General features: G+C 34.9%; 1 protein-coding gene across 50 annotated transcripts in view; it reads right to left on the bottom strand.

Moving 5' to 3' along the window:
• Nucleotides 1-26,888, bottom strand: part of FOXP2 (forkhead box P2) — a 509,955-nt gene that overhangs the window by 131,186 nt on the left and 351,881 nt on the right. For 37 of the 50 annotated variants that reach the window (XM_070264896.1, XM_070264901.1, XM_070264902.1 and 34 more), the window contains one exon: nucleotides 15,584-15,673. In XM_070264896.1, coding sequence (XP_070120997.1) covers nucleotides 15,584-15,673 — 90 coding nt within the window. Of the gene's footprint in view, nucleotides 1-11,942; nucleotides 12,001-15,583; nucleotides 15,674-26,888 lie in introns of all 50 variants that reach the window. The other 13 variants (XM_070264935.1, XM_070264936.1, XM_070264945.1 and 10 more) reach the window with 1 other exon arrangement.

Here is a 26,888-nt window from a genome sequence, read left to right as displayed (position 1 = left end):
AGCACTCAAAATAAGGCTAGTTGCAGAACAAAAATAGAACTTAGAACAGTAGTTATAAATGTTTTACATAAAACATGTTTAACTCTTAACAACCTCCACTGACATGAAGTTGCAGTTTATACGTACTCTGATTTTTCTTGTTTAAACAGAGAATTTATTACTCTTGCCTTAGTCTCAGTAATGCAGAAAAATTAATGCCTACTATTCTTGGCATGATGACTTTTTTTAATGTGAGGAAATTATTAAGACACTTTCTTCTCCTTTTCTTCTTTTCAATCTGAGTAAACCCTCTCTAGGATAGACTCTTTCATTTTCCTTTTAATCATCTCTATCATATTACTTATTATCCTTAGACCTGTTTCCACACCTCAATATCCCTCTTAGAGTCTGGATCTCAGTCCTAAACAAATTTTAGAGGACCACAAACAAAGCCTCAGGAAGCAAAAAATGAAAAAAAAAAACCTTATTCTGCTCAGCCTGTAAGTGATGGCTGATTCACTAAACACTTAGAGAAAAGAAAAACCCAATTTATTCCATAGAACGCTCTAAAAAGCCATAACTGTCAAGTAGGTTTTTTTTTTATCTTAAACCACTGAGTTTTGTTTAAAATGGCTTAGAAGAATGGTTATTATCCTGAATTTTTATCTAGCCAGATTGTCAACTCCCTGAGGATAGGAACATCTTTGAATCCCCTCTGGTACCTCGTGTCTGCCTAGCAAAGTGTCTAACACACGAGGGCATTTAGTCATGTTTCTTGGAAGGATTGATTGACTGAGGATGTAAATTCTCATACATGGAAATACTGTAAATCACTTTTTAAGTCTTATTGCTGTTTTGTTTTTAGCTCGTACTTTTTCCACTGAAGCATGACAATCATTTGTTTCATATGAGATTCCATAGAGTAGGCTTTTCAATTTATTCCTACATTATTCCTGACCTCCCTTTTTTTTTAAAATAAATATCTTCTTGAATAGAATACCAAGCAAAAAGGTGGTGGTGATATATTAGCCTACCTCTGCTTTAGTCTAGCAGTGTGGGATATTGTTAAATGGGCATGCCAAATAACATAACGACATCAATTGCCTATTGCTTAAGTAATCATTTCTAATTGAGTTTTTAAGAAATATTCCTCGCTATCAATTAGTCCAAGAACAGATGTTTCTTTTAAAGCAATCTGTGTTGGTATGACAATGTGAATCAATGCCATTTTGACCCTTTAGTGATGATAAGATACATATTAGCACAGAGTAACCCGTCAGAAACTTGAGTATTTAATGCACACTGCTTCCAGCAAGTTCTGGTGTTTTCAAAGACTCACGAATCACTAATCATAAAGTACCCAAGAGTCCCTTTTTACCATATTCATATGTATCTCTGTATTTCATAGATTGATTTCAATGTTCTAGTATTTAACAAAGGGGTTGCAAAATAGGGCTTGAAGGTCAGAGTATGGGAGGAAGGAAGGGAGGGAGGAAAAGAAAAAAAAAGAGAGAGAGAGAGAGAAAGAAAGAAATACCCTCTTCAGAGGAAACATGAGCTCTCAAGTACAATATATTTCCAAGTCCTCCCTAATACCTTGTGCCCAGTCCACCATACACCTGCTTGGACTGGCAAGGCAGTGGAGTTTGATCTTCCTGGATGAACAATATGCAAAATGCCTATTACAAGTGAATATTAAAAATAAAATTAAAAGAAATCACATACAGTAAGAGTAGATCAAAAAAACAGGCAAATCCTTAAAAGTCACAATTTTACTACAGAGAATAAAAACAATATGATTATTTGGCTTACTTTCTTTGCTTTCTAAATTTATGATTTATTTCTCTAAAGAAAAGTTCTGTACACTATTTCCTATGTTTGAAAGATAAAATCCAATTACACTAATTCCATAAACCACACATTTTAAGAAGAAGATGGACTAAGTTCATTTTAATTTCATTCCGGATAATTACTAGAAAGCATGCAGGACCTATTCGAGAAGGTGAGATTATTAAAAATCATTATGCATTTACAGTATCTCAGATCCAAACCAATGATTCATTCTTATTCTCAAGGTGCCCTGGATGAAGTGAGGACAAACACCACAAGAATAATCCTGGTTTTGTTGGGCCAAGTCACATATAGCTTAGGGACAGGCACCTCCCATTCTTACGCCCCCAGAATTGTCAGCCTTCAACCAGACAGGCAGCCTTCACAGAACGAGAAATGTCTGCCCTTCATATCTTCCTGCCTGCCCTGAAACTGAGAATTCCTCAGGAAATGATCCATTCGTTTCAAATGTAAAGGGTTGTGGAAAAGCTGTCATTCAACCCTGGTCCCTGGGAAAGTCACTGCACTTTTTGTCTCTCTGATTCCTTCCAGGTAAAACAGAGACAGTATCAACCATTTCTGGGGTTTATGTGGGGATAAAATGACCAATCAGAGGCAAAGTCTCTGGAAGCCAGAACACAGCAGGAACTCATAGAAGTCAGCGGGGCTGGAGGTGAGGGAGAGCAAGAAGGTTTCCTTGGAACTTCTAGATGCCCCAAAGTACCTCTTTTTCTAGTGTAGCTGTTAATAACTCAGATTACTGCAGGAAATACAGAAAAAGTATAGAAATCTCTTTTATCTTCACTGTAGCTGGAAGGAAAATTAGGACTTTCGTGAGCTTTCCAACAGTACCAGAACCTAATATATAATGGCCAAATGAAAATTTTTCTCTGACCTTAACTTGTTCAAAATTCAGCTTCTATGACTTTTTTTTTTTTTTACCATCCTTTGAAAAACACTTGCTTCTCTACTTGCAAAATATGCATATGCTTCACTTATTTAAACTTCCTAGTGTCTGTTATACATTCTGTGTAAGTCCACCGGGTGCATCACCAGCCCTGCCAAGCTTCAGTAGTAACTTCTTGCAGGGGAAGAATCGCTTTGGCTAGGGTACTTTGCATTGTGCTTTCCTGTACTGAATGTATACTGAGTCGTTAATAACATTTTAGTTATAATTTAAAATATTAAAACTTAGAATAAAGCCCTATAACCCACTGACCTTGAGTCACATGAATATATAGGTTTTTGTCTCTCTAAATTTTCCTAGGAAAAAAACCAGAAAATTTCTTCTTACTAAAAGGCTAAAAGAAACTTTGGTCTTTTGTATCATCCTTGAGCAGATGTACCAGACCAATCTGGACTGCCTGTCTACAGAGTTCATGTTTCACGAGAAAAATAAATCTATATTTCTAAATAGAGCAGCTGATAAAACTCCACAGTAAATTTAGATAGTGTTTTAATGGAAATATCCAAAATTCACATGGTTGAAGCAATAGACATAATTGTCATAAAAATTATATACCAATATATCATGTAAGAAGTATAGTTTCTTGAAGATACTTGAGAAATCCTCACATCTCATTTGTAATCCTGTACATTTCCAATATCACCTGATTAAGCAGACTTCTTACTTCCAGTTTCCTAGTAAAAGTATCACTGATATTTAGTGGGGTTAGAAGCATGACTAGTACAGAATAATGAAGCAGTCTATCTTGTTTGAAAAATAGACTAAATAGGGGGTAAATGGATTATTATAAACAAAATACGTATGTGTATATAAAATTCATAAACCATAAGATAGAATCAGGAAAGAAAATATTTAGGTAAAGATAAACGGAGAAAGAATTAATTGTTACTGTTAAATAAGTACATTACATGTTATCTACCCAGGAAAAGGAATCAGTTGAAGTATTATTTATAAACAGCCTGCCTAACTGGAGCAAAGACAAAATACATTAGTAACGTGAGATGGCCTGGGTAATGCGACCTGAATCTTGTCTTCTAATGATATGCATGTCTGCTTATAAGTTTCTTTCTACGAAAACAGTGAAGCTGATAAATACCATACCTTCATACTTATCTCATCAGGTTGAACAGAAGTGATACCCTTCACTTACTCTGACAAAGAAGGAGCAATTCAGTTTGCAGAATTCAATTCAATTTTGCAAAGACTTATTTAGCAAACACCATGTGCCGAGCAATGTGTTAGAAATGACATGTAATCTCTGACCTCCATAGTTTAGAGTCTGAAACTGAGCTAGAGTAACCAAATAATTATAATAAAATATGGTATAATCTATTTTAGTAACTAATACATGTAGGATAATAAAATAAAAGTATGACACAGGTTCTGGAAATAAACATGGATGAGGGATTATTTCTCTTTGAAGAGTCAGAGAGGACTTAAGGGAATAGGGCCTTGAAGTTTGTGTAGGAGTTTGGTAACTAGATAAGGGGGGAGTGGGAATCTTCTAGACAGATGGAGAAACAAAAACAAAGTAAGTAGATGTCAAAGTTCTTATTGTTCATGGTGCCTTGCAAAGTGCCTGGTACATAAGGAACAAACTATAAACATTTGTGAATGAATGAATAAATGAATAAATAGTATGTTCAGTTAAGAAGGAAGTATTAAGTCATGGTTATCATGTATCAGGCGTATGATGACGTATAGCCTTTTAAGCCATGCTGAGAGGTTGAAAAACAGGGAAATTTTCACATTAGGGCAGAGGAGTATGGCCCAATCAGATCAGAAGGGTATACAGCTGGAGACTGTAGAATAGAATTAGGAAAGGTTGATGAAAACATTGGATAAGGGTAGAGAGAGATAAATAATTTCTGTCTGAAACAAGTTGATCTGAGTTGAGATGCCCCAGTAAGGCAACTGAAAGCCTAGGAGCCTGGGAGAAAGGAGGTACTTGATGAGGCTGTAGACCAGCTCTCGCCTATGAACTCCACACAGTTATGCAAAACGTACTACGTGCCAGACATGAGTAAGACACAGTCCCAGCCTTCGAGGAACCTATAGTAATTATGATTCAGTGTGAGACATACAAGAATAGAAGTATAAGACATAGAAGTAATACCCAGAAAGGACTACTGAATTCTACATTGTGCGTGTGTGTCAGGAAAGGGTATCAAAGACTTCATAGAGTAGCTGACGACGAAAATTTAAAAGCTGTGCAGAAGTTTTCTAGATGGAAAGGGGAAGGGGGCATACTGAGAAAAGAGAAGGGCAAGGTCAGCTGCACGAGACATGAAGCAATGTGAGAGGAACTTTAAGGAGTTTGACACTGCTGCTCATATAACATGTAAAAGGTGGGTGGGAGACGACGAGATCACCAGGGCCACCGCACCACACAGCTATCTTCAAAGACAGTGAGTTTTTTTCTTAAGGTTTATATCTAAATCTAAAGAGAGGTCAATTGGGCATAGTGCATATATACTGAGGACTTTAGAAAGCAGGTATTATTTTTAAAAAATCAAAGAAGGGAATGAGTTTATTAGTGATGATTTTACATAAGAACTGATGATAGTAAAACTAAAATTCTGACAATATTGTTGGAAATGATCCTGGAAAGAATGAACAGAAACAAAGGATCTCAAGAAACCTGCTCAGGGCCTTTTTAATTAGCTCAGATTTAAAGACATATAAAAAAAAACCAAACAAATAAAACAAAATTCAGCACTGCCATTCAAAGACTGTTGACCCTGGAAGGAACCTGAAATATTACTAGTTCAGCTTTTTCATTGGGTAGGTTGGAACACTGAGTCCCAGAGAAGGAAAAATGACACAGTATATTAATAAGAGAATTCAGATTCAGTACTTTTTATTATAGGGAGCCACTTTCCTCTTGCAGAAGAGCAGTTCAGGACCCCTGCATATGACTCTAGACCAGGTATGTTAGAGTCTTCTGGAAAGTTTAAAATACTTTGGTTTTCCAAGATTCCATCCCACTAAATATTAACTCAATGGTCTCAGGCGAACTCAAGATTTTCCATTTTTAAAATGTTTTCAAGTAATTTCTTATTTGAAAACTACTGGCCTAAATGAGCAATAGGACTGTGAGGAGAGTGGAGATGGTTATTGATCAAGGCAAATAATTCTCCCAGAACAAAAGGAAAACTTTAAATGATGCCCACATTTTTGAGAAACTAGAACTTTGATCATATTTTAATCACTAATTAATATGTTTTAGTCTATTACATGCTTGGGAAGAAGGTGGAATATAGAGAGAATGATTTTATTCTTTACAGGTTTTTGTTTTTACAAAGATTTTCTATTGGAGAATTACTATAGTTTTTCTATGAGACAACAGAGTTTCCTGTGTCAGCATATCATAATGTTCAACATGTTCCCTGGCTTGTCACTTGAGAGTGTGCAGTAGAACTAGCAGTAGAAGATATCAAGGCAGCAGCTTTTTCAGCAATGCAAGCGTTAGCATTAGAAGTGTAAGAATTTGTATACTGTGCAAGGGAATTTTATGTCTATTGTGTTATCAAAATGCTTAACTACTAGGTACTACATGTTCTATGTCTATTCTGATAAAACTATAAAAATTGGCATGACCAAACAATAAAACCTTTATTAAAAAATAGCCACCAAACACCTTCAGCTCAGACGGACGTGATTCGAGACCTTCCACTGTGAACTGAATCTAAATAGACACTCTCAAACTTGAGAGAGAAAATACCCTGCTCAGAATGCCCGGGCCAAATCAGTCAACGACCTATGGTCATTAAAATAAAGTTTCTACTCATACAACTTCTAAGAGTTCTCGTCATTCCCAAGACACTGCTTTCCCACATGCCCTTAAAAAACATTCCAGGCAACTTTTACTCCGAAGGAGTACTCCAGGTAATTTACTGATGTCAATGGAGATTCACATTTAAGAAGGAGGAAAATATTAATACTGAGTGCCTCTCTCAATACTTCAAGTAAAATATCAGCAAGAAATGTAGGGGGAACTTGTTCATTCACTTTGGATCTTCCTCATAGATGCTAGATTGCAAGATCCAGTGGAGTCGACCCTTAAAATTCACAGACATTGAGGATAGGTCCGATTATTTTCAAATTACCCCAAGGTTCCAAGACATTACACCTTTGTAATTTGCCGAGCCATGAAACTGAACCAAGCACGCTGGGAGGTTGAGCCAGCCTTTAGATTGCTGACCTCTCACATCCATAAACCAACTCCTCTGCTCCTATGGATTCTTCTATCACGAATGCAGTGTTGTTCTCTACCTGTTGTCACTGATGTAGGAAAACCTATGATGTGAAGAAAACTGTTTATTTTTTAAAAATTGACATTAACCAGGAGGTAAATCTTATTGCAAGTTGGAAAGTTGTGTTACACTTTGCACAGGACAATGGAAGCTTGATTCAGAATAAGGACAGTATTTGGAAGAAAGACTACACAGACCTCTCCATATTTTTGAACTGGGAATTTCTTGAATTGGAGGGTTCATGAAGATCTCAGGATGCATATCTTGTGAATGTCAAGAGTCTACTATAATTAGTTCTCATGAGTGGTTTCTTCCTCATCTAATCAGAGAACATAATTTTCATCTTAAAAAATCTACTACACTATAGCAATTTATTAACATTTATTAAGTGCCTTTGGGAAAAGTAACTTAGTGCCCAACCATAATTTAACTTAAAATCACGTTAGCTTCTTATAATGAGCTTATATGATTTTCATATTAAGGTAGGGTGACTTAAATATTTTTGAAAGAACAATTCATTACACTTCTGTTTGATCATTTCAAATGCTATGCTTCCAAATTCAGTGTTATTAAAATAATCACAATTAGCACAAACTAAGATCTGCTTAGAAAAACTAGCCATTTAATATAACCATCCCAAGCAATTCTATTTTGAATATTCATTTCTTAATTAGTTTTCTGGGAAAATTGCCAAAAAGATTTAAGGAGTGATGAAAACATTCTGATGGTGACTTTTAAAGAGTCGTCTACAAATGTCATCTGGAACAGGAGATTTCTAGCACTAAATGAAATGCTTCAGGGTTCTAGGTCCTTGTAAGTAGCTGAGACATTCAACAGGAGATTTGCTTTCATACCAAAACTACAACTTTAAATAGCATGAAGGAAACTATTCTTGGGCCAAGATAAGAACTAAATATCGAAAGCAGAATTTTACGCAGCAGCACAGTTTTACTATTCTGTCAGTAAGATGGTATCCTAGAATACCTTTTAGGTTCAAGATAGGATTAAATAATCATAGGCATTTAAAGTTACTCTTTCCTCAATGTGAGACTAAAGGGACAGAGATAAAGCAAAATGGACAAGATTACATGATGACAGAAAAGAACAGAAGGATAAAGGAAGAAAGAGTATAGTAGAAAAGGTGAAGGTAGCAGAGACGTTTCAAGAAAACCAAGTAGAAATGTAGAATGCAGGACGATAGAAAGATATGAATAGAATCCACAGAGAAACACAACGAATCTTAAATGCAAGTGGATTTCAAAATAATTTCACTTTTTGTCTTTAATCATGTACTGACACTGTTCTTCACTTTGTCATTCAATTTAGCTTGTACAACACCTCCAAACATCTTAAGATAAAATTCACAGCCTAAGTCTTAAATCCTATGGAGAGCTCCCTTAACAATATTAATGTTCTATTTCTTTCTTCCTCTCACTTTAGTTAGGGTAGAGAAGTCAAGGGAATATATACTTAAAATCCTAATGGATTACAGAAAGAAGCAAGTGCTTGAGTAGCTAAGAAAAGATAAAATTTGACCTCCTGAAAAGCAGTCTTCTTCCACTTTTAATATATGGGAACGTAGTATTATATATGTCATATACATGTACTTATACAACTGGAGACACAGCAATCTGAGAAGCAAAAGTACATTTATTAATTCTCTCTTTTCTATTTAACATCATGTTAAAGTAAGATTTTTTTCCCATTCATTATTGATCACTTAAGTATTGCAGATCCTGAGTTACCAGGGAATGATAAAGAAAGAGGGGGATTAAAAATCACCAATGTGGCAATCCAACATTGCATGTATGAAAATGCTCATCCTCATGGACACTGCTTGATAGGGCTGACAAGCTCCATCTCTTAAAAACTCTCCCTTTCCTTCACCTTCCTTGATAAATTAAATGCTAATTTGATTCTTCTTCCTCTAAAAAAGGTGGATATTAACTGAGCACTTTGTAAATTACCTTTTTCAGAAATCCCTTCCACTATCATAAATTCATCTATCACTACTGGATTCTTTCACAAATATTTGTCTCTAGCCCTGATCTCTCGTCAACCTCTTTCTAATTTTCTAAAAGCTTCCTATTTCAACTTACTTTTCTTGCCATCACCTCAAACTCAACATGTCTAACGCTCAATTCATCATGCCTACTTAAATAATTTTTAAAGATTATCTTTACTCCAGATTCCTCACAACTCCCTTCCCCAAAATCATCCTCCAAATGCACCACTGTTAGCTAGATCTTCACAAAACACTGCTGTGATCATATCACTTTCTTATCATAAATCTTTAATAGTCCCTGCTACCTAAACCATAAAATACAAACTCATTAGCTTGGCATTTCAGGCTCTGTACAGTCAGAGATGTGTATTTCTAGCCCTCCAACCCATTCATTATCCCTTTAGTATGACCCTTCTATGCTATTCAAAACAAACTGCTTACCCTTGCCTAACCAGAACTCATAATTTCTTATCTCTACATCTTTGATGACATCTTTTGAAAAATTCTCCATCAAAAATGTCCTTTGCTTTCTCTATCCAATTTCTTTAATTCCAATATAGATGCTACCTCTTGACAAAGCCTTCCCTGATCACTTGAGCCTAAATTAATCATTTCATTTTTTAAATGCTTATCGTATTTCGTGACTTTCCTATAGTACATCCACAATGGACTGATATTTGTGTACAAGTCTTACTATCTTCTCAACTAAATCATAAGTCCCTGAGGATATTACACATGATACTCAATTTACACTGAATGAATGAAGCGTCCCCCTCCAACCTCTTTCCACTCTCCACTCAGCACTATCTCCTCTTCCTTCATTGTTTCAGCAAGTATTTATTGAGGTCCCTTTGCACCAGGCTTTGTGTTAGGCACTGGAGACGAGCAGGACATTCATGGTCCCTGCTGTCACAGAGCTCACAGTCTAACAGGAAAGAGAAACACTGAAATATAAGTTTATGTGTGGCGAGTGTGAAGTACACGTGTGGGGGCCTATAGCAGGGGGAGATACTCTAGTAGTACCTACAACACTCACTGTTGCTTTCTTATAAATCAGGCACGCTTCATGTCATAGTGAATAGTGAAAATAACGGCCAAATAAAAGCAATCATATTGTAGAATATTTATGATAGTCTTGGATTAAATATCAACTTCCTGGAGCTGATCATAATGGAAATTACTTATTAACTCACTACAAGTGCGAGGATTCATAATAGTTACTTTATATAGTATTCTTTTTAGTCTTCACAACAATTTTGCAAAGTGAGTATCTTTATGTCTATTTTAGAGATGAGGAAACAGGCTCCAAGAGACCAAGTTACTCTATCCAATGTCTTACTAATTAAGGGCAAAGGTAGGCTTCAACCCAAAATGTGTTCTTTCTCCTATATGCTATGAGGAGATCAGACGCAAGTTTTCCACACAAGTGCACTTAGCAATGATGGATGAGACATCCTGGACCGTCCTCCACAGGGTGTCAGCCTTGAGCAGCTGGCCACAGGTGGCAACATCATAGTGTTTTAAGAAAGATTATATTCTATAACATTCTTATGAAACTGCGTATTTTATGCTGCCGTTTAAGAAATGTTCCTTACTGGAATGGGAAAGTCAGAGCCATATAACGCATACTCTGTCCTTGTCAATAGTTTTGAAATTAAACTTTTTTAAAATTTATGATATAAAAACAATGTATTATACTTAATCCTTATTCTTTTGATACACAGAGAGTACAAATAGCAAAAAATACCTTTTAAAACTTCCAAGTTTTCTGTATCACAGTAGATTGCTCTACTCAAAACCATATCACAATTTTTTAAATTATGTTGCTTTCAATATTTGGAACAAAATGTGTTTTAGCATCTCTCTAATTCTTATATACTGGAAATCAGAAATTAACATTGAAAAGGAAATACTCAATTTCATTCTTTACTACTGTATAAATGGACTTTCATATTTTCCTAAAACATATTTATCAATGACCGATTCTTTATCCCAGAGTTAGTGTTTTCCCCTGGAATAAATATTTCATTGCTTATACATTTTTATACTTTACTCTTGATTTTTTCCCTAGAATAGGAAATTTTAGAAATACTGGTTAGTTTACTGCAGAATTTCTTGTTTTGTTAGCTGATGCTAATTTTAACATTTTGGAGTGAAGAAGTAGAAAAAGGTAGAAATTTGTTAAATTGTACTATAGCACAACATATTTTAATGTAGATTATTAAAGTAAATACATGGGTAAAATAATTCTTTGTGTAGCTTAGATTTTTTTCTAAAAGCAATGTGTAAAATGAATTCAAGGCATGAAACAAAACAAAGCTTTCTTAGATGTTACACAAAATGATCCTTGCACAATGGTTTCCCTACATAAGAGATTTGATACTTTGATTTCAAAGCATTATTTTTGGCTATGGTATATTAATAAAGTGCTTTATAACTGAAAACAAACAAACAAACAAACATAATCCTTAACTTATAAGCTAATATCCAACAAGATACAGCTATCCTGAAAAATTAAGATGCCTATCACTTCGTTAAAAAAAAAACCTGAATATTTAACCAGAGAATATTATATTTTGTCCATGAGTTATTAATGGATGGACATATATCTTTATTTTAATTATTTTGAAGATGTTTTTATTTTAAAGATGTTGAGTGATTTCCTCAAACTTACATAACTAGTTTGTGGCAGAGTCAGAATAAGACCCCTAGGTTTAATTCATTTTGGCTTCTTACTATTCTATTCTTAGAACTATTTAACACAGAATTATACAAAAAAAAAATTTTAATTTTAATTATCTGTTGGAAAAGAGAACCTTATATTAGATATTAACCTACAACGAAGGAAGTGCTTACAATGCTACATACTAATATTCATCTAAGATAGCAAAGCAATGGCATTTACCTTAAATTTACGTCTCTGCTCTGCACAGCTGTTGAAGAACCACAAGTCTGTCTCATGGCTGTAAATGTAACAAGAACAATAATGCGACCAATTTTCATACCTAAACTAAATTAAGTAGATTTGTCATAGGCTAGAAAATTGATAATGTATTTTTCAAAAAACAATTTACTTACAGACTATGGAAGTGTGCATGTGTGCATATTTGTATACGTGTGTGTGTGTGTGAATTTACTCTTTTTTAATCTTGAAATTAGTTTCATGAAATTGAAAGCATTACATATTCTCTTTGGCTAACTTTCCTCATTATGGACCACTATAAGTATATCATGTCTAGGAAGTGCTGGGAGTAGATACAGATAAGTGAAACAAGTTAAGATGAGGCCCTCTTCAGTTGTTATTATTAGGGTATGTTTTTCTGGGATACACAGTAAGAATGTAAAGAAGAAACATCTGGTAATGCTTAGGTTAATATCAGCTCCCATTTGCATCACAATCTTTATATATTATTCATCAATATGTCATTAATCAATGTACCTACTGATTGGACCTATTCAATTGGTGTTTCATGTAATGAATAGGATATGTAAACATGTTTTAAATACATATATTCAGATATCTATACATGCAAGTGAAATCACAACTACAATCAGTACTCAAGCTTGTCAGATGTGATTTTTTTCTTTCCATTCTGCATAAGATATGCTAATATCTATGCCATCTGTAGCAAAAAAACCTGAAAAAATGTAAATGAAAAAGTAACAGTAGATAAATACTAGTCTGCTAGAAATAGACTGTCTACTATGTCACCCTTCAAATCTGCCCACGGCTTTTCAACATTTAAAAGAAATTCAGTTGAGTCTAACAAGCAACCAAATATTGTTCTTGTGACTTGAGCCATCAAAACAGATTTTTTAAAAATCTGTACTTTCAAACTTGATAAAATAGTTCTCCATCAAAACTCTATTTTAAAATGAAAAACACCTAATATCTCTTTTGGTCCTCTAAAAATATGTTATGCCTAATAAAGTATAAACCCCTATTATCTATTATTAACACCAAATACCTTGCCTTGCAAGTGCAGATTTTGAAACATTTCCAATTATCTTGTTCTAATTCTCAAAGATAATATACGCCAACTCTGTTGTGAATGATTGTTTAAACTCTAAGTTAAGTAGAAAAACAACCAGACTGTGAAAGAATCATAAAAGTTTTTAAGTGTTAATTTCATATTAGGTGGTTAAAAAGTTTAACAAAAATATTCTACTCTTCTTTAACATAAGTGGCAAATAGTGCAACTCATGTTAAATAGTATTTGCAGATGCAAAGATCTAATATCCCCCTTTGACAACTTATGTAAGCTAGTATAAAATGCTATTAGGTTTTTATTAGATTTTTAATACAATCCCAGCATGTTTCCAGTTGCTAAGCTTATCAAGTACTATGAAATACAAAAACGTAGACTCACATATTAATTGCAGTATAGATTTTGGTGAACAAATAAGTCTTCATTCATTATTTCTAAATTCTCATTCATAAAAACTGCTTTTCATTCCTCCGACATTTTGGCATGAGAGCTTATTAAAATGACAAAATAATAAAATGCTACAGTTTTAAATTCTGTACAATGGAGATATATTCATATTAATATGAATCACAAATCAGTAAATATAAGTGACACAGTGAAAGTCTTGCTAGTCATGGTTAGCAACTGAAATTGTTAAAAAGTCTTTATAATACTTTTAATCCCCTTTTCATAATAAAATAATAAAATTGAGGACTTCTGCTCAAAACTTTATTTATACAACATTTGGTACATGAGCAACAATTTCTTATTTTAGAGTCATTAATATTCCCACATTGTATGTGTGTGTTTTCCAAGAAAAATTATGTGTATTTTGGTTACACAAAGTATCAAACTTTGCCTTACAACACAACAAAAAAAGAAAGCAGAAAAACTGAAGCCCAGCAGTTCTTTGCAGAGACACCCTGGTAACCAGCAATAAAGAAACTTCTACTGGACTTAGCTTTGGGGAGGAGGGGACAACTACTTTGTCTATTTTGTCAAGAGACATGATAAAATAGGACTAGGACAATATGTAGTGTTTTTCAGATATTCGAAACAACAAACTCTTTCCTACCTTTGGTTTATGCTGACAGCATCTAAACCAACAAGAAAGGAAAATTCCCAGTCTGAAGCCATAGTGAGAATCAACATTTCATGTGCCATCTTCTGTGACTTCTATGTAAATTTGTCTCTGTCATGTAAATATATGGAGAGGCTCTCAGGGAATCAGATAACTGGATGGAAATACTCCAATTACTGTTATTACTTGGGGAGGGAGATGATGGTGAGGAAAGGGTGTCACTACACAATTACTGATTAGTTAAAACAAAAGAATGTGAAATCTATTTTAAAAGAGAAAAAATTAAAGTGAATCTTAAACTCAGGCTGATTCAGTGTGATTTTCATTCGCAATCATGGCAGACATCTGTACTTTAGACTGTTGAAACCCATGCCCTGTCCCCACGTCTCCCTCCTTCCCATCCACTCCCCACAAATGGGTTTGTTCCCAAGAAAATAAATTCTCATCTCAAAGTTGTCTCAGGACCATGAATCTAACCCAGTTTTTAGGTAACAAGTAGTTTCTGGACTGTGTAGCTCAGTAGCCTAGAATTACACAAACTAAGCTTCAGTAGGCCGTCAGGTAAGAAGACTTAGTCACTAACACCTGGGAGGACACCTGAAAATGAAAACAGACAGCTAGGCCATAAAAAAAAAAGTTTCAAGATTTTTTGTTAAAATAAAGCAACAAGAAAGGCGTTTACTTTTTTTTTTTTAAAATAACTAAGCTTGCCTTATTAGAATGTATATAACACATGATTGAAAAAAATAGTATTGGGTATCCTGTAACAGAGCTGATAAACATTTTGAAAGATGTTTTATGCAACTCCAGATTCTACCTTCCAAACATTTTCAAAATACACCCTTAAAATATTTCTTCACCACCAATGTCCTACATATTTTGGTTAAGACTACACAAAACAATGGTTATATTATGTAACAAGAAGTTACTTTAAAAGACATACATACTATCAGTTTCACAGGACAAACATAGTGAGCAAGGACAACAAACTCCAGAATGTGTTTTTATAACTGTAGCAACAGCAATAACTCCTTGGCAAACTCAAACAGTATTTTTGGCAACCTTGGAGGTTTTCTGCATTTGTCACTTGGATACAACTGCGGAAGGGTTGTCTAAGACGGCTTTGTTTCCTTCCATACCATTTTACTATGACTTCACTTTCAGGGAAGAAATTCCACATTTTAACCTGTTTGTGAATAAAATTCCATTAAAATCCTACAAGGGAGAGTTATACAAAACTTTTTATGCCTGTGTATACCAAATGTAGTTCCTACAAAATTTTTGCAATAACTGACCTCGTAAAATTTGAAATCTCTGCTAATAGAAAACAATTTTATTTTCTATTTTGAGAGGATAAAATGAGTTCTCTTTTTGAATTAAAATTACCTACATATGCAAATGTAATAATTTCCTGTATGTGTACAACTGGGTCTGCATATCTGTTATCACTAAGAACATCTTTTAAAATAAGACCAAGGACAGGAGTGCTTTACTAACCTGCAGTGGTCTCTGTTTATCGCCACTCTTAGGAGATTTCAATCCACTTGTTTGCTGCTGTAAGAGAAGTTGTCTTGCTGCTTGGAGAGCCTAGAAGTAGAAAGGAAGCAATATTTAAATATTTTGTTGAAAGGTAAATTGATTATCAGTTATTCCTTAGTTAATAGTAATAGGCTTTAATATATCAGAACCCCTCCCCCCATCCTCCTTTCTAGAGAGAATCATTAAATGTTCTCTTTCTTCTAATGTGAAAAAAACTCACATAACATACACATAGAACTTAAAATCACAGAGGTGCATGTAATCCTGCAGCAAATAAAGTTAATTTGTAAAAAGTGCTTAAAGAGGCAAAAATCATAAAATGCATCAATAACCTCATTTCCACAAGGAACTTGTCTTTGAGTGTTCAACTAAAATGCCCACTCCCTTCTAAATTATCACTCAATTTGCATTTTCATATTACAATTTTGAGGCAAAAGCAGTAGACTTCAAGTGTTACCGGAAGCTGTAATTAAATTTGACAAATCAACATCAGATTATCTTGAAAGTGAATTAATAAGGATTTTCACTAAAGATAAAAAACACTTTTTTTGGTACTTACAATTCAAGGGGAAACCTCTCCTTTGACAAAATAAAGTGCAGTTTTAATGCCAAATAAAATTGAGTGGTTTTCATTTGCATTCTTAGCAAAATCAGAGAACAAAGAAATTACCACTCAACCAATCAGGTTTGTTTCTATGTGTGACAGAATACCAATCAAAATAGAAGATGTTTTCATTTATTTTTATGTTTTCTTTCCTACATGGGAAAATAAAACTTAACATAAGAAATTAATATAAGCATTCCATTTACCAGAAGAGGGACAGTTTGGCGAGTGCACGATATAAACTTATCACATAAAACTAGTGCCATAAAAAAATACATACTGAGATGATTTAAAGGTAGCAGTATAAACTAATTAAAAATAAAACTTTTTCAGAGCCTCTACTCACAAATTCGTTTTTTCTCTCAAGAATTGAGTTCAATGAACAGTAATGATGAAATTTTTCAACCTATAAAACTAAAATAAATTATTCCCCTACTTTGTTATTCACTGTTTTAGAATACAAGGCAAATCTTTCATGATGAGAAAAATGTCTCAGATCAATATTCTTCTATAATAATTAAGATTCTAAGCTGATAAAAAGTACAATTTTGATTGGAATCAATGATCTGGTTTTTAAGAGAGTTTCTAGTATCCATGACAACAGTTGCTTTGACAAGATGTGCATATGGCATTACACTGCCAGCTGGTGTGAACAATGTTTGAACTACTGCATTGAGATGCTGAGCAAACAGAAAAAGTTGCCACGTCTTAACCCTCAGGGAAGGCAGTCATCCCCTGATCAATTATGAAAAGACAGAGAGAGGGCTGCTACAGTCTGGCTCCAAGCAAGTTTTCTGAGAAGGCAGGCAGACATAGAAACCAAAGTAAACAAACTGAATGCACCAGCACCTTCTCCTAACAACACTGATTTATCTTCCCATAGCAGGAGCTGGCACAGTTTGTGAAGCACACTTTTCACATTTGGAGACACACTCACAACAATATTCTTTTTGTTTTTTACATTTTTCAAGCAACTACAAGTCAACCTGAATGTTTCTTCGGATGGCACATTCCAGTGAATTCAGACAATTTCATTATAAAGTTCAGTTTGAAAAAAAGACCAAATTAAAAAATTCCATAAATACTTTATTATCACAAAACTCCGTTTGAAAAATCTCAGTTGATATCTTAACTAATATAGCTTTCTCTTTTTAACTGCAACTTATAAAATAACTACAGGTGATGTTTTTCAAATGGAAATTACTATAGTATGACTTAGGCTGTGTCTACGTGAAACTCTCAAAATAAAAAACTCGGTCAATCATTTTCCCCTTTGCCAAAATCCACACAGTTTGCCTAATTTTTTTCATATAATTGCTTTTTCCTTTTGAGTTCATTAGTTTATCATTTATATATACAGCCATATTTAGTTTATACGTAATTCTGTAGTCACTTCTTATTCTTAAAGGACTCTAATGAACACAGTTCGGCATCTCAGAATCATGAATGACTAGGACTAAAAGCAATCTCAGAAATCATCCAGTCTGACCCCTCATTTTAGCAAAAGAGAAAAATGAGGCCTAGAGTACTCAAGTGCTTTGTTCAAGGTCTCCCGGCTTCCAGGCCAGAAAGCATTCCAGCGTGCCATACTGTCTGTGTTCCATCAAAGGAACCGTTAGTTGGCAATGAGTAAAACTACAGGAAAGGAGAACACATGGCACTGTAATGAATTATTTTTTTACCTGTAAAGAGAGTACATCCATTTATCAGAACTTAAAAGGGAAACTATAATACTTTTATGTTTGAATTTGTAAGCGTTAGAATAGAACAACTATCAAGAATATGTATCGTTTTTATGGCTAAGTGTTCCCATCACCTTTGACCTGGATTTCATCACATACTCTACCAATACCTGATGGAGCTCTAAACTCTTGTAACACCGATCATTTGACTGGTTATTACTAATAAACCGAAGAAGTCTAGAGCTGGACAAAAGCTTAGAAATTGTTTAGCCTAGCTTTCACACTTTGTAGACAAGTAACTGAAGAACCAATACGACTGCAACTTGATTAAAGTCACAAAGCAAGTGGCAGAGTCTAGTCAAATGCTCAGGCTCTGACTCTCAAGCCTAAAACCCTAGCTCTCTTTCACCACCCTGCATTATATTCATTCAAGTCAACTCAAACAAGTAACTCAATGGAATACATAACACCCAATGGCTACAGAGAGACACTAGCAAATTAGATATATTAGAACCACAGCTCATGAAAATATCACTAGACAAAAGCATGCAAACACACTGTTTTTAAAGAATTAAGAATAACAATGGAATACCACCAGATAGCTGGCTAAAACACGTTTTTACTTTCAAAGTATCTTGTTTTTCACGCGTATTTACAATTATCTTTAAAACAGTTGAGGATCATCTTTCAATACAAACTCTTATGAAAAAGAGCTACTTGCCTGTTTTAACATTCTTTTAGTATCAGTAGAGATTACTATAGTAAACATAAGAGGTGGGAAAAGAAAAAACAATTCCAAGAGATCAGGAATGATTTAAAACTCATAAGCAGAAATCTTTGGCAGTTTTCATTCTAACTGCAGGCATCACATGACATTTTTATTTCCAGTATTCTGGATTACATTTTAGGGCTGAATTTCAATAAACAATTGCTCAGAGACATTTAGTTCATCTTTGCAATTTATTATTGTAGCTACTCAAAAGATGAAAGATTATAAGACAAAATACTTCCATCAATATAAAGGTGTTAGGTGTCGAAATACATAAAATATTAATTTGAAAAGCACTTGTCCACTTCAATTGGTAAATAGAAAAGATAAATTCCTGGGTCATTCATAAAGTTCTGTGAGCCATTTCAGCATTTATATGATCACTGTCTGCAAAAAAATTAATTTAGAACAAAAGGCAAAGGATGCTTACAAAATTTCCTTTAATAATGACTTAGTCTGATTCAAATGAACAATAAGAAAGAGGTCTCTAAGGCAGCCAAACCATATCTAGTTTCCAAAAACACATTTGTTTTGAATTAAGGGTGTACTTTACTTAATGAAGTTATCTAATTTTAGTAAAGCTAAAGAAAATTAAGATAGGACATTTTAAAAATTGGAATCAGATTAAATTGAAATGTTTTGAAAAGATGAATAAAAATCTTTATACTAGATTAAAGATTTGCTTTTCGTTAGGCTGCAGAGGTGTGGGAATGGACATATTTTCCAGAATTCAGTGCGTTTTGCTCTCAAATATTTATTGAAAACCTCATTCCTAATAGTTACTGTGTAATTTCAAATAAACTAAAATTTTGTAAGAAAAACAAAGTTCAAGCATATCACCCTTCTACAGTAGTAATAACTTTATGCTAGTTATGAACCTCGTGGACAAAGTGCAATTCTAATGAGTAACTGGTCATTAAGAGAATTAAGAGTGAAAAAGCTTTGTACCCTGTCAGATCAATACTTTTTTCCTTCCTGAAGAGTACTGAAAACTTTCACCAGAAGTAAAACTGTTTGAGAATAGCTTAGAAATTCCCAGTGAAACAAAAAATGTTGAGTACTCTAAGGTTTATAAATAACTTTTTTTCCCCAAAGTAAATATATGTATATTTTGGGAAAAAACAGACATCATTCATATCTCTCCCCATAAAAATAGGAATGCTTAACCTATCAGCCTGTTGCATTTGAGACATTAAAATGAAAAATGACATCTACGCCCATTAATATCTTCAATGTATAAACAGCACAGCATGACACATTCTTGAGAGCTGAAGGCTACAAAATCTCTCTGAAACGTAAATAACAAAGCACTCAGAAGCATATTTGATGTTGATATTCATCTCTGAGAAAAACACTGCTGCCTAGGCTTCTTATGAAAATAGATGCAGCCCAAATGGATCTCCTGTAATTGGTTTCAGATAGCGAGGTCAGAAGAAATATGATACAAGAAACGATTATGTGGAACAGGCGAAACAAGAATGTTTACACAGGCACTCCCTAGTTAGACTGACAAGGGGTGTATACTTTGCAGATAACCAGAACCAAAAAAAAATTTGCCAGCAGGACATCCAGAATTTTGCTCCTCATATTCACATTTTTTAACCTTTAACATATGATGTCTTTAACATGTTACTTTGAATACTGAACATAAAATAAGTTTTCAAACAGAATTTCATCTTCTAATTATCTTCACAAGTGTGGTTGATAAGAAGTATTATTTGGATCTTTCCACAAAGGGTATGAATTCCTATTCTGTTTAGCCTTTCTTCACATTATGTTCCCACTAAAGAGACTATACTGATAAATGTAATCTGAAGTCTCATAATGCTATTTAATAGAAGAAAATTAATCATCTAATTGTCATAACCTATTTTCAAACAGCAATCTATCAGAGTGAAATTATGCATCTGTAGCTATTGACCTTTCATTTTATCATGTCTGATACATAATTATACTAAGTTTGCTGGAAAAAAAGCTAATTACTAGAAAATATTTTTTAAAATAATTGTTATTTTTGTTTTACAGTACATTTTACATAAAGTTAAAGAATAAATGTGCGGATATATTGTGTTTACATTGCGGACTGCTATGGAGGCCAAATTGAGAAGCTAAGATCATTTATTTTATGGTACTACAGTAAGAGTGTAAATTAATTATAAAGCATCCTATTTAGCAATCAGATTTCAGGCTGTTTTGACTTAGCATTCATGAAGTAGATCCAAAGGAGAGATAATCAAGGTATGAAATAGATCCTTATGTCATGCTCAGAAGTTCTAAAAAAGTCCTCAAGGTTCAGGTCCAAATCCAGTACTTAGTATATTCCAGTAAAGCTCCAAACTCCCAGATGAGCTCAGAAACCCCTCCACAGAATGAGCCTGTGAGTTAATGGTAACTAACAGTAAGACAGGTTTCGTTTTTTCAGGTCTAGAATTATATACTGAGTTTAATGGGATGAACACACTCTCTTCCTCAGAGCTGGTATTCCACAGGCTGCAGGAAATATTACTAAGTAGCCTCGTATTCATACCTCTACTTTCTTCATTATTCTGTTGCTAATGATAACGAATTGCTAAGGGAACACATAAAGAACATTAATACAATCTACAGCAATACTAAATACAACCCTTGTTCACATATTAAGGAATTCTGTCCAACTTAAAAATTCCCAAGTCTGAAAGGTAAAGATGAATTGGAAATAATTTTATTAAAATTAACAGTTTTACAACTCTTTTTCATGGTACATGTTCTAGGAACTATAATGGTTTATATGCATTCTCTTGGTTATTTCTCTTTCTGCTATAACATATTTTATTATTTTTCTCAAACATACTTTGGATTTACTTTTTATTTCTCACATACCTCAGGATTTTTTTTTTTCATTATGAGGCTCATATCATCTTTTGTTTGGATATGGATTAAGGCATCATTACTGACATATTGTTATAATTTCAACTGGCATATTAGATATTAACTGAAAATACACGCTACTAAATTATAGTATAATATCTGAAAGCAAACTATTATCTGAATCTTGTATTCTGGATTTCCTCTGCAATTTAAAAGTAAGATTGCAAAAGAGGTAGCATTTGGGAAAATATTTGTAACATCGTGATTAAATTTTTTTTCTAAGTGTGTCCTATGTACCAAGCAAAGAACTAAGCACCACACACTTGTGGAGGTAGGGGGGTGATATGACATTGTTTTTACCTTCAAAAGGCTTGCTGTCTAATAGTTGCCAGCTTAGTGTCAAAAGGCCATAAAAAATGTTTTAAAAACATTTCAGGAGTTCCTAAGTAGAAGAAATTATTTTCAGTTGGAGAGTTCAGATAAACTTTTATGGGGATATAATATTTGGGCTGAACTAACATGAGAAATAGTTCATCTTGTGGAGAAGACAGAACACAGCCACTCCAAGTAGAAGCAAAGTAAATGTGGGGTCATACACAGAGAAAACAAAATAACTGACCTGGGTGGAGCACGTGCTTGGTTTAGGAGGTAGCGATGTATCCTGGGAAGGCTGGTTGGAGAAAATTAACGAACTAAACAATAATTGGCCAAGAGTCTTGATATTATTTAGCAAGGAAGGGCAAATGTTGCTAAATCTGGAAATGATGGGATAAGCCTGGCCCAGAACAATATTGAGATCATGTTGTGAAGGACGGATGAGAAATGATGAAGAGAGTAAGGAAAGCTACGAGGTAGCAACACCCCTTAAAGGGACGTGCAAGTGTCCAAATAAGAGACAATAAAAATAATAAGAATCACTTTAGTCGAAAATAAGAATCACAAAAGGTACTGTCAAAGTAGAACTGGCAGGACTTAGTAACTGGATGTGGGGAAAAGCCTAAGAAGGAGTAAATGATGACTTCAAACTTTTAAGTCAAGGGTAACTGGGAGAACAGCTGTGCCACTATTGGAAAGGGGGAAATCAGTTTATAAAACAGAGGCTTTGGAGAGAAGATGATGCTGTTTCCCTGCCAGCAGGACAATCAAGAGAAGATTTCTTTAGCAGATACTAATAACGTAGAGCTCTAGGTTGAGAGTGATCAGGCTGAAAACAGATTCCTAAATGGAAGAGATTCGAGGGTAATATTAGATTGCTGGTAAGAAGAATGAAGACAGAGGAAGAGTTAGGCCCTAAACTTGGGGGAAATCTACATTTTGTTGAGGGAAGATGAGGAGATAGTGAAAAAGGAAGACAATGAATGGTGAGGAGAGTATAGGAATAGAAATAAAAAGACTTCTGGGGGCCAGCCCTGTGGCCAAGTGGTTGAGTTTGCCCACTCCACTTCGGCAGCCCAGCGTTTTGCATGTTTGGATCCTGGGCACAAACCTAGCTCTGCTCCTCAGGCCATGCTGAGGCAGCGTCCCACACAGCACAACCAGAAGGACCTACAACTAGAATATACAACTATGTACTGAGGGGCTTTGGGAAGAAGGAAAAAAAGGCTTCTGAAAATGTAGAACATAAAATTACCATACGACCCAGTAATTCCACTTCTATGTATAGGTATACCCAAGAGAAATGAAAGCATATGTCCACACAAACAGTTGTACCTAACAGCTTTATTCATAACAGCCAAAAGGTGGAAACAACCCACCTGTCCATCAACTGATGAATGGATAAGCAAAATGTGTTCTACCCATACAATGGAATGTTATTCAGTCATAAAACGGAATGAAGTATTGATACATTCCACACATGAATGGATCTTGAAAACATTACGCTAAGTGAAAGAAGTCAGTCACAAAGACCACATATTGAATGATTCATTTATATGAAATGCCTAGAATAGGCAAATTCATAGAAACAAAAAGTAGATTAGTGTTTGCCAGGGGCTGGAGAGAGGGGCGAATGGGAAGTGACTGCTAATGAGTATGGGTGGTGAAAATATTCTGAAATTAGACAGTGGTGATGCTTGCACAACTTTGTGAATATACCAAAAACCTCTGAATTGTGCATTTTAAAAGGACAGATATTATGGTAAGTAAATTATATCTCATTAAAGCTGCTATATATTTAAATAAAATAATTATGATGTCAATTATATCTCAATAAAGTAGGAAAAAAAGAAAATAGTAAGAATAAAAAAAGAATTGTGAAAAGAGAAGACAGATAATGCTCTCAAACACCAAAAACTCAAAGAGGATAAGGATTAACAAAAGTTCCTGTTGATCTGATAATTTGCATGTGACCTATCAGTTCTCATAGAATACCGAAACAGCAGGTAGATTGCAGGGAACCACTGAGGAATAAGTGGGGGGGGGGGGGGGGGGGGAACCGTGGCCACAAGTGTGAACAATCCTTTTGATAAGTTCTGTGAAGATCCAAATAAAAGAGAACTGTAGTTTGTGAGGTTTTGTTTGTTTTAAATAAAGAGAACTTGATAATGAGCTAATAGGGTGAAACTGAAGCTATAATAGAGATAAGAGAATTGAGAAAGTCACTGGAGGGGACTGACAGGAACCAGGAGCAGGAGTAGGTGATAGCCTCGTGCAGAGAAGAAACACATTAACCTCCCAGACAGCTGAAGAGAAGGGAGGAGAGGTAATTTTGCCATGCAGAGGTAGGAAGAGGAAAGAGTTCATGCTGGATGGCCTCAATTAACTCAGAAAATAAGGCAGAGTGGCTGTCTATTCAGAATGAGAGACAAATTGGAATTGCTGGAGAAACAAAAGTTAGGAAGTTTTCCTACCACTGTTCTGAGAAATATAGCTGGTAAAGTAAAAACTGATATTTAAAATGTTGTTAGAGTATGAAATGTGTTTCCATATACATTGATGACATATAAATATATGGATGTCTTCTGGACTGTTGCTTCCAGAACTAAATAAAGAACTGCCTACTTTTCCACTGTTCTAATTTGGTATCATCACTACTCAATCAGTCTTTTTAAACTTTTAACCTGGCCAAGGGGCCTGGCACCTTCAATAACATTAAGTATAAGAGAATGAGTCACTTATAATATATGCTGTGTTACTGTGCATTCTGAGGACTGGTTATCTTTAGTTTTTAAGAGACGGCAAAATAAAAAAAATCTATACTGCTGCTACTATTGGGATAGCTGACTATTCAAAAGGGAATAAACTAACAGAGAAAGTATGATGTAATGGTATTGACGAGATTTCAGAAGACATCCTTTTGCCTTTCTTAGTTGATGAACCTGGACTACGTAATCACACTGAGCCTTGATTTTCTTGTCTGTTAACTGCAGTTAATAACATCTACCTTTGCCTATAGGTGATTTGTGAAATCAGTGAAGATGATGTATTTGAAAGTATTTAAAAAGCTAACGTGTAAAGTAGTATTCCTTCCAGTGCAGACTTTTGAAATTACATAGTTCCTTCAGTGGATGTCAGTTCTTCCATGTATAAGTACTGGTCAATTGAGACTGACTCCTGGTTTTTAGCTCTACAGTGACTTTGCTAAGTAGTACATGCATTTTAACTGAGTCAGGCACACTGTAATTCCTCAAAGTTTACCTCAATCTTTATTTAGTTCTTTGTAATCTACTGAAGTAGGAAAATGTCCCATTGGATAGGAGGACTATCTTAAGAGCTTCAAGTTCTATCATATTTTGCAAAGTTGCATTTTCTTCTTCTCTGAGACTGGGTGAAAGAGTTTATAACTTTATGAATGTACTAGTGAGCCACAACCCTGTCCCCTCCCAGGTCCACATCACCACATCTGTGGGAATACACAAGACCCCGAGGCTGTGGGATCACCTGCTCTCAAGGATCTTTTAGCATAGCAGGAAAGACAACAAACATTCAATATAACCACGGTGCAACGCAGAAACGTGCTGCGGACCGTTAAAAAGAAATACAAAAAGTGGTTACGGGGGTTCAGCAAAAACAAAAAGGAAGAAAGGGAGAATTATTGCTTATTAAGTGCTCATGATATGCCAGCTGTAATTCTAAATCTTCGCACATGCCATCTCATTTCATCCTCAAATCACCCTCCTTTATCATGGATGTGTAAACAGAAGCTCAGAGTAGTTAGGTTATGAGTCCAAACTGTTTCAGCATCCTTAAAGGGGCAGGAGAGATCTGAACAAGTATCTGGCTGACTTTGAAGCTCATGCCCTCTCCACAGGGGTAGTGAGGAAGACGACACCATTGAAGAGACTTTTATACAGTAAAAGACATAAGTAAAAAACTGCTTGGGGCACAAAGAGAACAAAATAAATTCTGAGTCACTAACAACACTGCTAGCTATGCCACCTAGAACAACATAAAGAATTCCGAGACCCTATTCAAATTGTTTTTCTTTTTCCTTATTTTTCATGAGGAAAATTAGACACATAAGGCTATATACTACAGGGAATTCACTATCCTTAAAAAACAGTGTCTTTGAAGTTATTAAGCACTTGATTCAGGATGTTGGTTCAGACAAGAAACTGGTACTAAACATGAAAAAATTTTAATAGTCATCTTCTATCACAACCAAACACAAAACCATATCATCTGCTAACAAGCATTAAATAAAATGTATTATGTTCTGATGGATTTAGAAGTAATGTTGCCAGATGAAATAGAGGATGCTCAGCTAAATTTGGATTTATTTGTACTTTTACTTGCTAAATCTGGCAATCTTAGTTAGAAAAGCATTTCTGAATACGTTGCCAAGATACTGGGATTTTTTATACTGAGTTTTTTATTGAAAGGTAAATACTATTCATCTCATCAGTGGAAATGTTTTTCAGTCCTAATGAATAATGAAGTCATCTTACCCATATTTTACAGGTTAGTTAGGGGAGTGACTCGGGCGCTTGGGCTGCTTTCCTGAGAAGGAATGCTCATGTGCCTGCAGATGCATAGCAAAAGGATGAGGTGGACCCCTCCAAAGGAAACGTAAGCGCACATGTTTTTAAAAAAGCCAGACCAAGAAAGGCAGCGGAAAAGTTTCTTTAGAGTTCATATTCTAGCCTCCTGCAATTGAGACACAGATGAGAAAAATGGAAAACTTTGGTTCTCTATTCACCCTTCCTTCATCAAGGATGAGGATCAGTGGCCAGGAACCCTGAGGCAAAGATTATGACCCTGGCTGGCAGCAAGGGGAGGAAATGCTACAGCAGATCTAAAGGAAAGAGCCTTGAGGCAGAGCGCCTCTGTATACTAACCCAGAAGCCAACTAGGCCAGTCCCGGAGGAGGCAGGAGAGGGTGAGAGCAAAACCGTTTGAGAAGAAAGGGGCCTTGATTAGTTC

Source organism: Equus caballus, chromosome 4 (assembly GCF_041296265.1).
Source record: "Equus caballus isolate H_3958 breed thoroughbred chromosome 4, TB-T2T, whole genome shotgun sequence".
Lineage (NCBI taxonomy): Eukaryota > Metazoa > Chordata > Mammalia > Perissodactyla > Equidae > Equus > Equus caballus.
Note: the sequence above shows the minus strand (reverse complement) of the source record. Positions and strands in the feature narration are given on the sequence as shown.